Genomic DNA, 15,762 nt, shown 5'->3' on the forward strand with positions numbered 1-15,762 from the left:
CTCCCTCCTTGCTCTAATACTCTTTTTTCTCTATTTCTTGTTAGTGTAGTTTTTTATTTTGCTAGGTTTTTCCTACACTTTTAATAATCTCGCTTAGGTTAATAAAGCATGTCTTATTAAGTGAATGGTTGTGAGGTGTCACCTTCCTACATGTGAGCATCCATTAGCTATCTTGGGAAGATACTTTGCTATCTTTAGTCCGATAGATGGTTGCTCCTCATTGGTTGGTGTTGCCACCTCCTCCCTCTTCTTAGCCTATATAAGCATGCTACCTGGCTTGTATTTGTATCTCTTGTTTTTGCATCCTCTTAATGCTATTTTGCTTCCAGCATTTGCATTACTCTCTTGGAGACTAACTCTATGATGCTATTTTGATTTTGTATCATTTGCATTCATAGTTTAGATATTTACTCTTTGCACTAGTTTTCTGGGTTATTAATCTTTCCAGATTCTAACATGGTATCAGAGCTCCGGGAGGCAAATTTTTTTTTGGTTGCGGGCAATGCCGTACGGACTGTACGGACGATTTTGAGCGAAAAAAAATTTAAAAAAAACAATTTCAGGCGCGCCACCGCGGGGCCACTACCGCGCCACCAGCGCGCAGCCCGCAGCAGCCGCAGCAGGCAGCGCCGCTCGGCCTCCTCCACCGCCCGTAGGCCACTCCTTTAGGCGGCGCCTCCGAAGTTCGCCGCTTCCTCCCGGCGACGCCTCTCCAGTTCTCCGCCCACCGCTCAGCTGAACAGCTCCGCTCCGCCCGCCCGCTCTGCGCCACATCTGCAGGGTCAGATAACACAGCAGGCCGAGTCAGCCACTGCAGGGGTGACACGTGGCATGGGCGCCACGTGGCACCTTGCCACGTGGACCCGCCACGTCACCCCTGCCACGTCAGTACTGCCACGTGGCAATGCCACGTGGCACTCTTTTTTGCTGCGACGGCCACCAAACCGTCAAATTTAATCGTCTAACTTGCTGACGTCAGCGCTGCATCAGCCCTTGCATGCACCTCTCCCGATTGCTTTTGGACCTACCTTTGGTTTTTTGGCCATAACTCTTGCATACGGAGGTATTTTCCGATCCGAAAGAAGCGCCGGAAAGCTGGTTCCGAGACGGAGATTTTGGTGCAGGTATTTTTTGGTTTTGATGCTTTTTTATTGCCCGTTTTTTCTGTTGAAGTCCGAAATACTGTTTTTGACTCCGGCATGCATATCTTTTGCGTCCCATGTCAGTTTTTTGAAAACTTTATATTTCTGGAAAGCTGGTTCTGTGTACTCTTCAGAAAAGTAGTCCTTTTTCTTTGTTTTTGGCCTCTGCTCTTTCTATCATAGTTTTGGCGTTTTTGCTCTATGGTGAATATTTTGAGTGTTTTAGGCCCGAGGATCATTTTCCTGGCATGGTTTGCTTTCTTTTCGGCTGTACTTTCTTTTGGTTCAGCTCTTTTTCAGTACTGATCATTGTAGCTATCATTTTGAAGCACTTTTTATTCTCGCACTGAGATAAATTGTCACTTTTGTATTTCGGGAGTCATGAACGTTGTTTTGAGTCAGCTGTGCATGCACTATTTCATAAAGCACCATGGGGGGGATTATTTGTTTGTTGTTTTAGGCATTCTCCCTTTGTCAAGTGAGTGTCCCTTCCACGACATTAGCCCCATGCAGAGTCAATTAGACCGTGTCTTTATCGGTGTCTGTACCTCTTTCCCTCTCTCCTCGTTCTTGGTTCGTTTGCAGAAGATTTTGGCTCACCTTCTCAGTTGTCTGTCATCACACCCCGTCTGCATTAAGGGGGGGTTATGCTGTGTTCTAATGCATCCATGGTTCGATGGTTCGATAGTGTGAACTATGTATTCAGTGGTTGATCCTATGTACAAGGCGATTGCAGTGGCTGGCTACCTATGCATTTCGGTGAGATGGATCATCTACCATATAGACATGCTCAGTTCGTGCCTTCTTCTTCCATGGAGGGTTCTTCAGATCAGCAGTTTGGCAGATTTGCGACTTCTTCATGCTTCAGTGATGCTGCTTCTTCATGATCATTCCTTGTTCCTGTTTTAGGGGACATTTTCCCTAGTTGGAGACTTCTTCAGTTCTTCACTAGGTTCTTACCTCTTTTTGGGGGAGGGTTTTTCCCACGTGGTTTTCTCTCTTTCCCCGTTTACAGAGGTTTCATCTTCTTGCATTGTACTTGGGTACCTAAAATGGCCTCGTTGCCGGGACCCATTATGCATTTCATCTTAGTTTTGTGAGCTTAAGGCATTTCCCTAAGTTGCACTTAAGGGGGGGTGTTAGAGTAAATAATTAATATCTAATTATACATTTCTTGATGCTTTGTATCCTGGTTTCTTGGCATAATTCTTGTATGGTTCAAAAATATTTGCATGGACATCTTGACATCAATGACAAAATATTTCAACAGTTAACACCAAGTTTTATACCATTAAATTGGCAAGTCAAAAGCAAGGGAAAGAGTGTCCAGGCACTTGAGAGCTTCTTTGATATTTTGCTCCTCTTCAATAAGAGTGAGAAATGGATCACCTGCAAAATGGACATTAACAAGTTGCCTTGATGAGGTAGGCAAGGTAATTTCTCTAACCCTCCCCAAGGACATAGCGTTAGCCAACAAATAACCAAACCCTTCGCCAGCAAACACATACAAAGATGGAGCAAGGGGGCATCCCTATTAGATGGACCACTGAAATCCAAAAAACTGAGACTGGTAGCTATTAATGGTAATATACACAAAGGCATTTTCAAACAACATGTTGACCAATTAGATAAAGTTGGAGCCAAATCCAAGCATCGCAAGAATAAAAGGCCACTCAATGCAGTCATAAGCTTTGGAAAAATCAATCTTCAAACCCAAACCACAATAATGTTATCAAAGATAAACCCTAGATTTGATAAATCCAGTTGTTCAAGGCAAACCATTTTAGGAATCATCTAGTGGATCATTAGAACTAAAGACTTGGCAATAATCTTATAGGAGACATTAAGCAACGTGATCAACTGCACTTGCATGTCTTCAAGGTCTCCCAACTTAGGTATCCCCAAAGGAGATGTCCTAGCCCCCAACAAACAACCACACAGCGGAATACAAACACTAACACAGAGATTTAGATGCAAAACAATGCCAATTCTCATAATAGAATCATAAGATTTACATCCAACATGCCCAAGTGTAAGGCATTTCGGGTTATGGTCAAATACAAAGCAATTACAATAACAGTTTTGCAAGACCTTGCAAGATCCAACCTCCAGCTAGTCCAGATCCACAATCTGGTAGAAAAACCCAAGAAGAATCTAAACTTGTGCTCGCAAGCCACCAAGAAACCTTCTTGTTTCCCAAGCCCACACTTAGCTACTAGCTCTACTAAACTTCACTCCTCTCAGCTACTCCATGTTGAATGATCTCTCAAGACAAGACAAGACCCTCTACTTATACTAAACCAAGACACGGGTTGGCCTATAAAGTTATATTAAATAAACCCTCAAGCCACAAGTCGGCTTGGCAACAAAGATTAAATACATGAAATAACTAAATACTTAAGGCAAGCCCCAAGTTTACAATGCATAACTAACTCATATGACCAAATAAGAGTATGTGCACTTAGACATAGGGCCACGTGCTAACCAAAGATCCAAATCCAAGAGCGCACACACCAACTCCCTGGGATCAAAGCTCGCGAATACAATCTCCAAAGTCTGCCGATAAATCAAGAACATGTTACCAACATCCACCAAAAAAGAATCTAACTCCAAGATGATTACTCAAAAGTTTATGCGCACATAGGACAAGGTTCCCCAATATGTCTTGAACACATCCCCAATTTCGCAAACCATAACTCCACAAATCGAGCTCAAAGCTCTTGCATACAGGATCGTTGACCACTGCAGGATGCTCCTATATCAAGAACTAAAGACTTGGCAATAATCTTATAGGAGACATTAAGCAATGTGATCAACCGCACTTACATGTCTTCAAGGTCTCCCAACTTAGGTATGAACTTGATGTTTTATTTATTGTCAACTTTCCTAAGGATTGGTTATTGAAAGCCTCAACATAATCCTTGTGAAGGTCAGAACCTACACAAAGCCAAAGAGCTTTGTAACATTTGCAAGAGAATCAATTGGGAGCTTTATTATTGGCCAAAGAGATAACAACCTTACTAAGGTCCCCAAGGGAGAGCAATTGCTCACAAAAGGACTTTTGAGCTTCATGATGCCTATAGGGGGCAGCCCAGAGGCAATCCCAAAGAGCACAATCACGCTCAAGGGAAGGGTCTTGAGCAATGAAGATCTTTTCATAATGGGGAACAAACACTTGGAGAATATACAATGACTCATAGACCAACGTCTAACCTTCATTCTTTTGATGCCTGGGAACAAGTGACATGCATTGAAGATTAAAACATAAAATAGAGGCATAGTAATCCACCTTGAGCCAATGCATTTTGGCCTTCATTTGAGTTGCTCAAGCAACATAATTGTGAAGGGAGCCATAGAAAATGCTTCAATGACATGGAAAGGATTCGAGGTGGGAGCCTCATGCAGCCACCAGCCAAAAATTGCCAAATGGTGCCCATAAATGCGAAGGAAGTGAGACATATGTTGAATAAGAGGATTCCACCAAGCAATATACCCAAACTATTGAATAGGATGACTCAAGGTTCCAAACCTTTTGAATGTAGGCTTGCGTGGGTTGGTGAGTCCATAACAAAGTGTTTAAATACAAATTGAATTTTGGAAGGGCACTTCAGGCCCACTTGCCAATTAATGTTGAACTTGATGGAAAGTGGTCTGACAAGGGACCTTAGGAAGAGGCATAACTAATAATTCATGACAAGAAGAAAATAGAAAAAAGATTGCAACACGAAAATGGTATGATTGAGCTGTTCAGAACTCTGTCATTTTCCAACTAGACATTACCCCAAGTATGCCAAATAGTCCAATAATGACAAAGGGAAGAATTGGGGTCATAAAGGCCCAATTTATTCCCATGTAAAATCATGTTTCTTGCACTCTAGCTATCCAATGAAAACAGAAGGTCGCATCTCTATCAAAAGAAGTTAGACCATATTAGACTTGCAACACATAACCCAAGTGGCTAGGGGCATTCAATCTAGAATCCATTGCTCGAGAGCACATCTCTCTATGCCATCATTGGGATATTAAACATTAGTGTTCTCAAAGAATTGATTATCAATTTCTAAGAGAATCTAGACAAGATTTGTGTTGGATTGGACCCACAATCAACTACACAAGATTTCCATTGTGGTAGAGTCTAGGTGACAACCCCTCTATGACTAACCTCGTGATTGACAGAAAAAACCAAGACAAATAGTCAAATAACACGATATGCTCCAAAAAGTGTGAAGGAAGCAATTTTAGCTTCTTGAAGACATAACACATCAATGCCAAGATAATTCTAACAAGTATCTCGTAAGAGTACTACCTAGCCTTACACCTCGGACATTTCATGAGAGGATATTCATGATCGAAAATATCGCATACCATCCATGACCTCTAAAGATGAAGAGGATTAACAATTCTACAAGAATTCCAAAGTTTTTTGGAAACTTAGCATTCCATCATGCCCCTTCTCTAAGACAAACTCGTCTTCCTCCAAGAACCCAAAAGGGATGCAAGAGTAGCATAAACTGGAAGGCTAAGCTGGAAGAACCGACACCAGCATAGGTCTTCACATAATCGTTGTAGTAGGAACCTCATGGACACTGAAAAGAGCACTTATTTCTCTTTTAAAGAATGGTTTGAACCGACTTGTTGCAGCTGCACAAGACCAAGCTCCTAAGATCTTCTTTGCACACTATTAGATAGGGTATTCTTCCCCTTGTGGGTCACCATTATCCATTTCTTCTTTGGTTTAGAAGAGTCTGCAGCAGGGAGAGGATCAAGGACCCAGGAGGTTCTTAACCTTTTAACCTTAGGAGCTATTAGTGAGCAATCCTCAATTTTATGGTCTTTGGCACCGGAAATAAGTGTTTAGAAAGTTCAAATAGACACTTGCTAGGTATGATGAAGGTTGTCAATCCGAGTATCTATCAATTCCTTGAGGTCTCAAGATAAATAAACTTCACATACCATTTCTGGGATAAGCATGATAAAAATAGTTTGGTTCAACACAAATAACCTTCCTCGGCAAAGAAGCAATGGCAAGAAGGACATGTTAACATGTCAAAGGGAGACCATGAAACGAACTCTAGCCAGATAAGCATAGAAAGTTTTACATCATCCAAGACTGAGAAGTCTCCAAGTCCAAGGTTGAAAAACCAAAAGAGATGACCAGACGTACCAAGGGTGATGGTGAGATATAGCTTTAACATAGCTAATTTCAGCAAAATGACAAAGGAAAAAACCCATGGTATCTTTTTGGTCTCCTTCAATGTGGACCCCGTGAGGGGCCTAGGTCTTGCAAACCCAATTTCTTGGCATGCTTTTAGGGGGAACCTCCCAACAAAATAACCAATGAGAGCAAGTTGCTCTAACCATTGACATGCAAAATTGGAAGTTTTGATGGAGACATTACAACCTCATTCTGAATATACACATTGTATACATCACATTCAATAATTATTAATTACATTTAGATGTTTGCGTACAACAAACACCTAATTCAACGTGTATGGTTAATTTTTTTCCCAAGAGGAGATAATGAATTATGAATTTGTGCAAAGGAAAATGACAACCATTTTAGTTTTTATTGAATTACCAAGCGGTCTATTTCATATGAGAATTTAGAAATCATCTGCATACAGTTGAGCTTGAAAACTAGGCACGTGATTCAAACAGACCCTCGCATTTAGCACAAAGACACATGATTTTATTTTTTTGAATAAACATATTGTATATATCCAACCTCCTTACCCGCGACACTGAATTGGAGCGCGAAATTGTGTGCCTAAGATCATTTCCCTTGAATTTGATTCCAATCTCTTGGCTATCCAGAAAGCGACGGTCCCTCCTCCACTTCAGAAGATGGTCTGAACAATTCCTGGGCGTGTGGGAGAAAGAATTGTGAGCAACTAGAGGAAAATGAGATGTTTTACAAGGGACGTACTGGTTGCTCAAGGGGAGCACACACCATCCCATGTTTCAAATATTTACAACGTCTGAAGAGGTGCAGAAATTAATGCCGCAGAAGCGTTCAGGAAAAGAATTTTAAGAATTGTCATGTAAACAGGCTAACTGGCCGCGGAACATGTGGCTATTATCAAACCAAATTTTTGAATAACGAGTATAAATGATTTTATATTAGATTGATTTATACCTCAATTGAATTTATATATTTAACAAGTGCCGCAAGTGGCTAATATTTATCGAATAAATAATTATTTATAAATAGAAATATTAAATATTAAATATTAATATTTAAGTATACTATGATATTTTATATAGTTAAAATAGCTAACAAGTAAAGGTAGAATGATAGAGAGTGAAGGGAATTTTAAAAATAGTAACTAGCTTATATATTCTATATATATAAAATAAGTCGAGAGATATCCTTCTAGAGGCACCTATTTTCATAATCTGACTCAGTGCAATAGACGCCTCGAGAAGGATTTCTCTCAGCTTATTTTATATATATAGAGTATATATAAGCTAGTCTCTACATCATCTGTCTCCCTCCCTATCTCCTTAATCCCTTTAAGTCTTTCCTCTCCCTCCTCCCCATATCTCTAACTCGTGTATCTTTATCTCTCACAATCTCTCTTACACATGTCTCTCACCATATTAAATGTATATTAAATTGTGCTTGTGTTTATTATTATTAATGTTTTATTTAATTAATTAATATTTTAAATAATGTTCTATAGTCTAAAATTAGTTCAATTCAATCTATTATGATTTGTAAAATTTTGATAGCTTTGAGATAGAACAATATAGAAAGACAATTTATTTATTATTAAAAATTAGTGTATTCTTTTAAATGTATATATTTTTAACATTAACATTTTGAGTCACATATCAGAAAAATGTGTGTACTGTGTAGTAAATGCGAAATATATTTAAAATACTTATAATACCATTTAAAATTAAATATTTATAAAATAAAAAGCCCCCCAAGTTTTTTATAAAAAAATCTATACTAATATGATAATAAAAATAGTATTGATTTTGTCGAAATGGGGACCAAACAAAACAAGAATTGGAGTTGGAATTGGCACATAGTTGGCAATGGGCATGATCGATGGATAAGAGGAAAAGCTCCTAATAATGGTGTTTCTGCTCTGATTGCTTTTATGACTCCCGATGGCTAAGTTCCAACACTGACATGTTCTTTGATCCGATGCTCCTCGAGAAAATGTAATATTTATTATGAAGATTTCACGCTAGATAATTCAATATGCACCAATCCCGCTGCTCCCACACAAATTTGACTCGACACATGGATAAAACCAGAACCTTGTCCTCTGGCTCTCATATATAAACACATCATTTAAGCTTTTGTGACTCAATACAATTAGGAAAGAAATAATATGTGTCAAAAGTGTTAATTTATTCCGATTAGCGAGAGAGTATGGTGCTTTTCTAGAAGATGAAACGGTCTGGAGATGGAAGAATTACTCTTCATTTCATTTTTTTTTTTTGGTATTATCAATTTCATTTTTTCAACTGATGACATTAAAATGAACGTCAAATTTTTAAAAATTCTTCAAAAGTTTACATTGATGAATGTGTTCACTGTAGAAAGCCTCTCGGCTTAATGAAGTAAAGTGATAGGACATTTAGCTAATGATGATATTTTTGTCTTAATGGAGAAGTGACAAGCTTTAAATAAACTATACACCCTTCTAAACATGATTTTGAAAAGGAAAAAATACTTAAAATTAGGAAGATAATCAAGCTTCATAAGCATATGGGGAGAGGGGGGGAGAGATCTGTAAAGATATAGAGATAAGGGGTATAAATAAAAGAAGATAGAAATGGAGATGTAGAAGAGGGGTGAGACACTGAGTGATAGAGAAGGTGGGGTGAGAAGGTGGGGTGGGGATGGAGAAATAGGTATAGATGGTGAGATACACTGTTAGAAAGATAGATGGATAGGAATATAGATAAGGGAGAAGAGGGAGATAGAGAGATAGTGGGAGATGGGTAAATATATAAGTGGTGAAATAGAGAGATAAAGATATTGTAGTATACATAAAGAGGGAGAGAGAGATAGATAGGAAAATATATCTCTATTTCTCCCTTATGCTTTCTTTATCTCTATACCTTCAACTCCCTTGCTCTCTATCTTCATATCCCACCCACACATACTTATTTCTCCCTCCCTATCTTTTAGAGGTATGTGAGAGATAGATATGAATATAGAGAGGGAGGGAGATGTGGGGAGTGAAATAGAGGTTTGCATCAATCAAAGCATATGGAAAGAGATATCACTATTACACATTCATTTTTTAATTTTGTGAGAGGATGATTTATGTACAACTTTTCATAAAATTTTGTAAAACTCTAAACAAATTAAGAATTTATATGTTTGTTTGTTTGTTTTTATAAGCAAGAGGCCAGAGCCATTGATTAAAATAGTAAAAAATTACAACCCAACTTGAGAGGCACTGAGAGGATGGAATTGGGTAGAAGTCCTTTAGATTTTCTTGTCATTTGAAAGATACAATATGCAAATTAGAATTTTCTTCCCGCATTTTATTGCCCATTCAAATTTCCTTTATCTTTGAGTCTTGAAATAACACAGCCAAACCACCAAACATCTCCTGGTCTACTTTGTTAATTACTTAGTTCGTAATATAATAAAACCACAAATCTAAGATTTATCAATTTTGTAAACCATATAACTCAAAAGGAGATAAGAGGACTAAGAACTATCATTAAATTTAAAAAAGAAAAGAGGTACGAAAAATATGAACATAAGAAGCATTTGTTTATTAAAAACTAAATTCAAAGTACATAGCCCAGATGAAGAGTCAGTCAGAAGGCATAAAAGAAGGGGATGGAGGTTTTTCCTCCTCTAAGATCCCTTCATTCTTTGGTGCTAAGGTATCCAAACATCATTACCAAAATAAATTTTCTTTTTAGCAAGATTACACTCGTGTTAATACCATATATGTAAGCATATTTATCCCTTTAATGATGTCCTATCTTCATTAATAAATAAAGATTATCTACCTTAGCTTATTGAAAGATCAATTCCCTGATTAGCTAACTCATTCGCCCTCTTGTTCCCTTTATAAAATTTATGGTTGATCAAAAGTTTGTCAAAATGATTACAAAGTATTAGGGCTTTTCATAATTGGGCATCCAATCTCCAATTAGTGAGGGAGCCTTTCCAAAAGGCACTAATTACTATGGATGAATCACCTTCTATTTATAGTTTCCTAAGTCCCAATTCTTTACAAAGATCCAAACCCTCAACTAAAGCTAAAATTTCTCGCTAATTGTTGGTAACTTCTCCAATTGATTTGGCTATACATTAAATATCTACCCCTTCTTTATTATGAATGTTGCATCCTATACCAAACTTACTAAGATTCCCCCATATGCTCTATCAAAATTGAGCTTATGCAAACCTCTCTTAGGAGCCTTCTAAACACATCCATGTCTTCTTATGTTACTCTAAAGGTCCCTCTTCCCTAGGAAGTAGGGGGCGGGGGCGGAGGGGGGGGGGGGGGGGGATATTTTCAATCTAATCCACCTACCATGCATCTTCTCATACCAATGAGACATGTTTTCCCCTTTGGGGATCATAGACATCAATTGATTGAGGCTTCAATTTTATTGACAAGATGATCAACCTCCATCTTCTTGCTTTGAAATATTCTTTTATTTCTCTCCTTCCATATTTCCCAAAGAACTATAAAAGGAGAGGAGATCCAAAAGTTCTTGTAAATACTATCTAGTTTCAGCGAGGGCCAAGCTAAAAGAAAACTTATGATACAGTTAAGACAGGCTGAACTCCACCCTGACTTAGAACACAACCACCATCACCAATGGTTCAAGAAGGAAAATTAAGAAAAATGTCATATGTTTATTCATCTTTTGATTCAAAAAGGAGGCATGTACGAGGACCCTGGTATCCCATTCTCCTAAACCTATATGTTGTCAAGGCTCTATTATGGAGAACAATCCAGGTGAACACTCATACCTTAGGAAGGAAAAATTTGTCTTAGAAGAGATTAGTAGGAAGAGGACTCTTAGAGAACCCTAGAGAGGATTCTAGAATCTTATAACCCATCCTAGAACTATAAACATCGCTCTTGCATCCATTCCAAATAAGGGAATATTTACCTCCCTGAAAGAAAATTTTCCTATAGGATAACATATTCTTCAAAAAGTCCTTCTCACTTAAAGGAATGTCCTCCTCATCCAATATTTTCCAATGTCATTTAAGACTTCCTTTTTCAAAAACTACATAATCCTTAACTCTAAAACCTCACTTGAACTCTAAATGGCCCATTCAATTGAGGAGGGGAGGAAATTCATCTAAGGCTTTGTAACCATGCCAAGAGTCATGTCAAAATAATGCATCCTCTCCAATCTCTAAATCAAAAGTTAACTTAATCTAAATGATAGATCTACATTTAAGCAAGAAATTCCAAATTCTTGAGCCTTTAAGGGGACTAATTTCTCTAAATAGATTAGAGGGAACTAGAGAGGAAAGGTATTTGCAGTAGAGGATTCTAAACCATTTTAGGTTTGGTAACTTTAGCATTTTCTATTTTAGTTTGGCTCCCAAAGCCTTCACTTATAGTCTGATATTCTTGATACTAGCCCCACCTTTCTCTTTTGGTTTACAAACTTGATCCCAAGATACAAGGGGGAACTTTTTCTTCGATCCAACCCTTGCCAAAAAAAAGTTCTAAGAAGCCTATTAATTTTATTTAGTTTACTACCTAGTAGATCCAAACAAGAAAGTTGATAGATAGTTTGGCTTGATAAGACTAACTGAACTAAAGTAACTTTACCTGTAAATAAGAATCATTTGCCTTTCCTCTTGTTTCTCTTTTTTTAAGATTCTCTAAAATAGGATCCCATAATTTAGTTGATTGAGTACTGAAGTTTAAAGGTAGCAATAAGTATTTACAGGGAAGGGATCCCTTGTTGAAGTTGAAAATATCATCAAATTGATCTTCCCCACTTGACTAGGTGTTAAAGAAACAGATGGTTCATTTATCTATGTTGATCTTCTAACTAGAGGCCATAGACTATTGCATTAAGATTTCATTTAGAGAAACAACCTCCTCAATCATACTCTGACCATAAAGCATGGTATCATCCACAAAATGTTGATTCATAGTCAATTCTAAATCACTAGTAATAGAAATGCGCCTAATTTGACACAAAGATCTAGCATTAAACAAAGACCTACTTAAAGCATCAACCATAAGGATAAACAAAAAGGGGGAGAGTGGATCCCCCTGCCTTAAACCTCTTGAAATACTAGAGAATCCCTTTAAAGAGCTATTAATCAAGATAGATAATTTCAGTGTCGAGATGCATTCAAAGAAAAAATTTATCCATTTCTTGGAGAAACCATAAGCTTCCAGACATTTACATGGGAATTTCCAATCTACTCTATCATATGCCTTTTTGATCTCCAGTTTGATCAAGATACTTGGTTCTCTATTGATTTGGACAGAGTGTATCACTTCCTATGCTATAATAATTTTGTCATAAACTGACCAACCTAGGACAAAGCCAATCCGATCCTTACTAATAAGGTTAGATAAGAGCAATGGAATTTAATTATCCAAGATCTTGGTAAGCAATTTGTAAAGGGTATTTTAGAGTCTTATAGGTCAAAAGTCGTCAAAAGACCTTGGTTTCTCTTTTTTAGAGATGAGATAAATAAAGGTATTATTTACTTCTCTCAAAAGTTTACATGAGTTCTTAACTCCTTCTAGAGCACTTGTTATGTCATCACCTAAAAATCCTAGCATTTCTAAAAGAAGGTTGTTGGGAAGCCATCAAACCCAAGCAATTTATCTAGGTTCATAAGATTTAGAGTTGTATCATTTCTCACTTAGTGAACTTTTGCATTAGCTTTTCTTTTTTTTTTCTCAAAGATAAGTTTGGGAATAGAAGCTAAAAATTATTTTTGGCCCTGAGGTTGGATCTTTTTGTATTGTTATAGATGTGATCAAAATATGAGACGATTATCGAGCTAATATCTTTTGGAGAATCCCTAATTTGATCTTCATCATCTCTGGTGGATGTTATTGTTGGAAGTTTAATTGGGAAACTGAGATGTTGAGAGGGGGTGGTGAATCGGGATCTATAAAACTTTTATCTCTCAAAACAACTTTACTACATTCACAATATTGGACATCTCACATCTAGTTTATGCATAACATAACTTGAAAAATTAAATGTTGAAATAAATCTAACCATGCACCACATCCATGAAATGTAAACACATAACACAAAATATTTAGTTATCCAGAAACACTTCAAGTTGAAGGTAAAACTGGGGTGGGGATGGCACCCACAAATCTTCACTACTGTAGTAACAAAACTAACCTATTAGGACTACAATTTTGATCACTTCTGATGATCTACCTTATGAGGGGTCTTCCCTATTAAAATATTTTAAGATTTTTGGGTCTTACCTTGATTAAAGGATTTTACACTTACAATTAAGTAAGGTCTCTATTAGGAGATTTACAAAGGTCTGTTAAAACCACTCTATTAAGAGATTTTCCCTAATTCAATCTGTTAAAACTAACTCAATACTTGATCCTTTGGTCTACACTTATAATTACTGATTACAGATCTCCTCCTTCCAATCTCTGATTTGATCTCCACTCTAATATATCTTTTCTCAGTCCTTCACTACTTCATTAGGTAGCTAAACTTTGTTCTCCACAACCTTCGCATGCAGCATCCAAAACTTAACTCCTTCACATAATACTTTTCTTCCTTTGCACACTTCACAATCTCTTCTATGATAGATCTCTCCACACTTATTAAAAATAATGTTTGGATATGCCTATTTAAATATATATGTAGAGTCTTCTAAACACTTCCCTTTTTGCCTCTTCATTTGATTGGTTGTTATTTCCTCATAGGGATTGATGACAGAATGTGTAACAAACTCTACGATCATTAAATGTCATGTTCATGTTAGCTCAAAATGATTTGCCTCAAACTTTGTATCATTTCATACTTTTGTGCTCTCTTTATGTTACTCAGTACTCACTGTCTCTAATGCTCAGTCATAACTGTTCTTTATGTTGTTGCTCAACCTTAATTGTACTCAGCTCCTTCTGTATAACTCAACATATATGTGTTATGTCTGCTCAATATTCACTAGGCTTAGCTTATACTGAAAAATACTTGGTGACCAAATACTTGCTCAGCTCTTATAAAGCTCGGCATATACATGATTATTGACAAGTCTTTACATGACTCGGCCTATATAGAGTAGCTCGATCATAGTGATGACTGATTAACTCTGCCTTAAATATGACTAAGTGTTTGACACTAATAGACAACAAGACTTAGAGATTTCAACAATCTCCCCCTTTGACATTACTGGAAAAAATAATTTATCATGATTACATCTTTACAATAAAATAATAAGAGTACTCCCCCTAATCTTATGACTCAATTCTTATAGAACTACAAAACTTTTGTTTTATATTACAATATTCACTACATACTTTACATGACTCAAATCAGTCTAATTGTAGCTTTGTCAAACCTTTTCTACTTTTTGTCTTTACATTCTCTTGCAACTCATCATTCCCCCTTTTTTTATATATCATTCATTTCCCCTTAACTTCATCATTGCCCCTTTTTTTACACTTATGTCTGTTGTTGGGGTTGTGAGGGTGGAATCAAACCATATTTATCAATGAATGGTATATGAATTTGATTGATCATGGCAAGGGAATGATCCCATGTGGTTCTTGTTGATTCCAAAACATGAATCTTCAACTCCAAATTTTTTTCCAAGTCAATTAAGCTTTCAACAATCGAAAGATTATGATCTCTTTGTACTAGATGTTTTGTTGTAGTTAGCTCTTGTTGCATAACCTCCAAGTGAGGTATCAACATTAATTAGATAGAGATTAGTTTTTCCCTCATTCTACTATTCATTTTTTGTAGCTTAGCCAACCTCCCTTGTGCAAACAATAATATGTTATAATGCATTGAGCTTGATTTAGCTAACTAAGAGATAGAACTACCTGATTGGTTCATGATAGCTTGAATCCTCTAAATATTTTCCTAAAATTCATTCATAAAATTTGGCACATCACAAAGTATATTGTATAGATCTTGTACTTTCTTTACAAGTTCCTCTAAATTATGTATAAGTTCATGTAACTCCACTTTTCTAACTGCAATGACAATTGAAACTTTCTCCAATACTCTCTTCTCAAATTAGGCCATTAGTTTTTCATTTTTCTCAATATCATCAGCATTAACTTTTTCAACGACTTGTACTAACTGAAATATGATAAAGGCCCATCCATCAATGTTCTCAATATCAAAAGTATCAACAAATATGTCATTTATATCATGCAACACTTGTTTATGTTGCAATTCTTGCCTCATCTCTTCTTGATTTTTTCTTTCTTGCTAGGATGTCTTGCAAGATAACAGTTTGCTCAAAAGTGAGATTGGCTAGATCCCATTTTGACATATCAATTACTTCATCTAGACTAATAGTATTATCTAGAGAACTATCCTTTATCTTCTTTCCATAACTTTTCTTAGGAGTGTTGTTACTCGACGGTACTAGAGTAAGAGTAGGTGATGGGGTGTCACCACCCAATCTTGTCTGCAC

At 36.9% G+C, this 15,762-nt stretch overlaps 1 protein-coding gene across 2 annotated transcripts in view; it reads right to left on the reverse strand.

Moving 5' to 3' along the window:
- Positions 1-7,231, reverse strand: part of LOC149537376 (adenylate kinase family protein) — a 409,112-nt gene extending 401,881 nt beyond the window's left edge. The window contains exon 1 of one of the 2 annotated variants that reach the window (XM_089802873.1): positions 6,879-7,231. In XM_089802873.1, coding sequence (XP_089658999.1) covers positions 6,879-7,103 — 225 coding nt within the window. In that variant the 5' untranslated portion in view covers positions 7,104-7,231. The remainder of the gene's footprint in view (positions 1-6,878) is intronic. The other variant, XM_089802872.1, reaches the window with a different exon arrangement.
- Between the last annotated feature and the right edge of the window lie 8,531 nt (positions 7,232-15,762).

This window comes from Cupressus sempervirens, chromosome 9 (assembly GCF_028749045.1).
Source record: "Cupressus sempervirens isolate cs-2001-9-10 chromosome 9, ASM2874904v1, whole genome shotgun sequence".
NCBI lineage: Eukaryota > Viridiplantae > Streptophyta > Pinopsida > Cupressales > Cupressaceae > Cupressus > Cupressus sempervirens.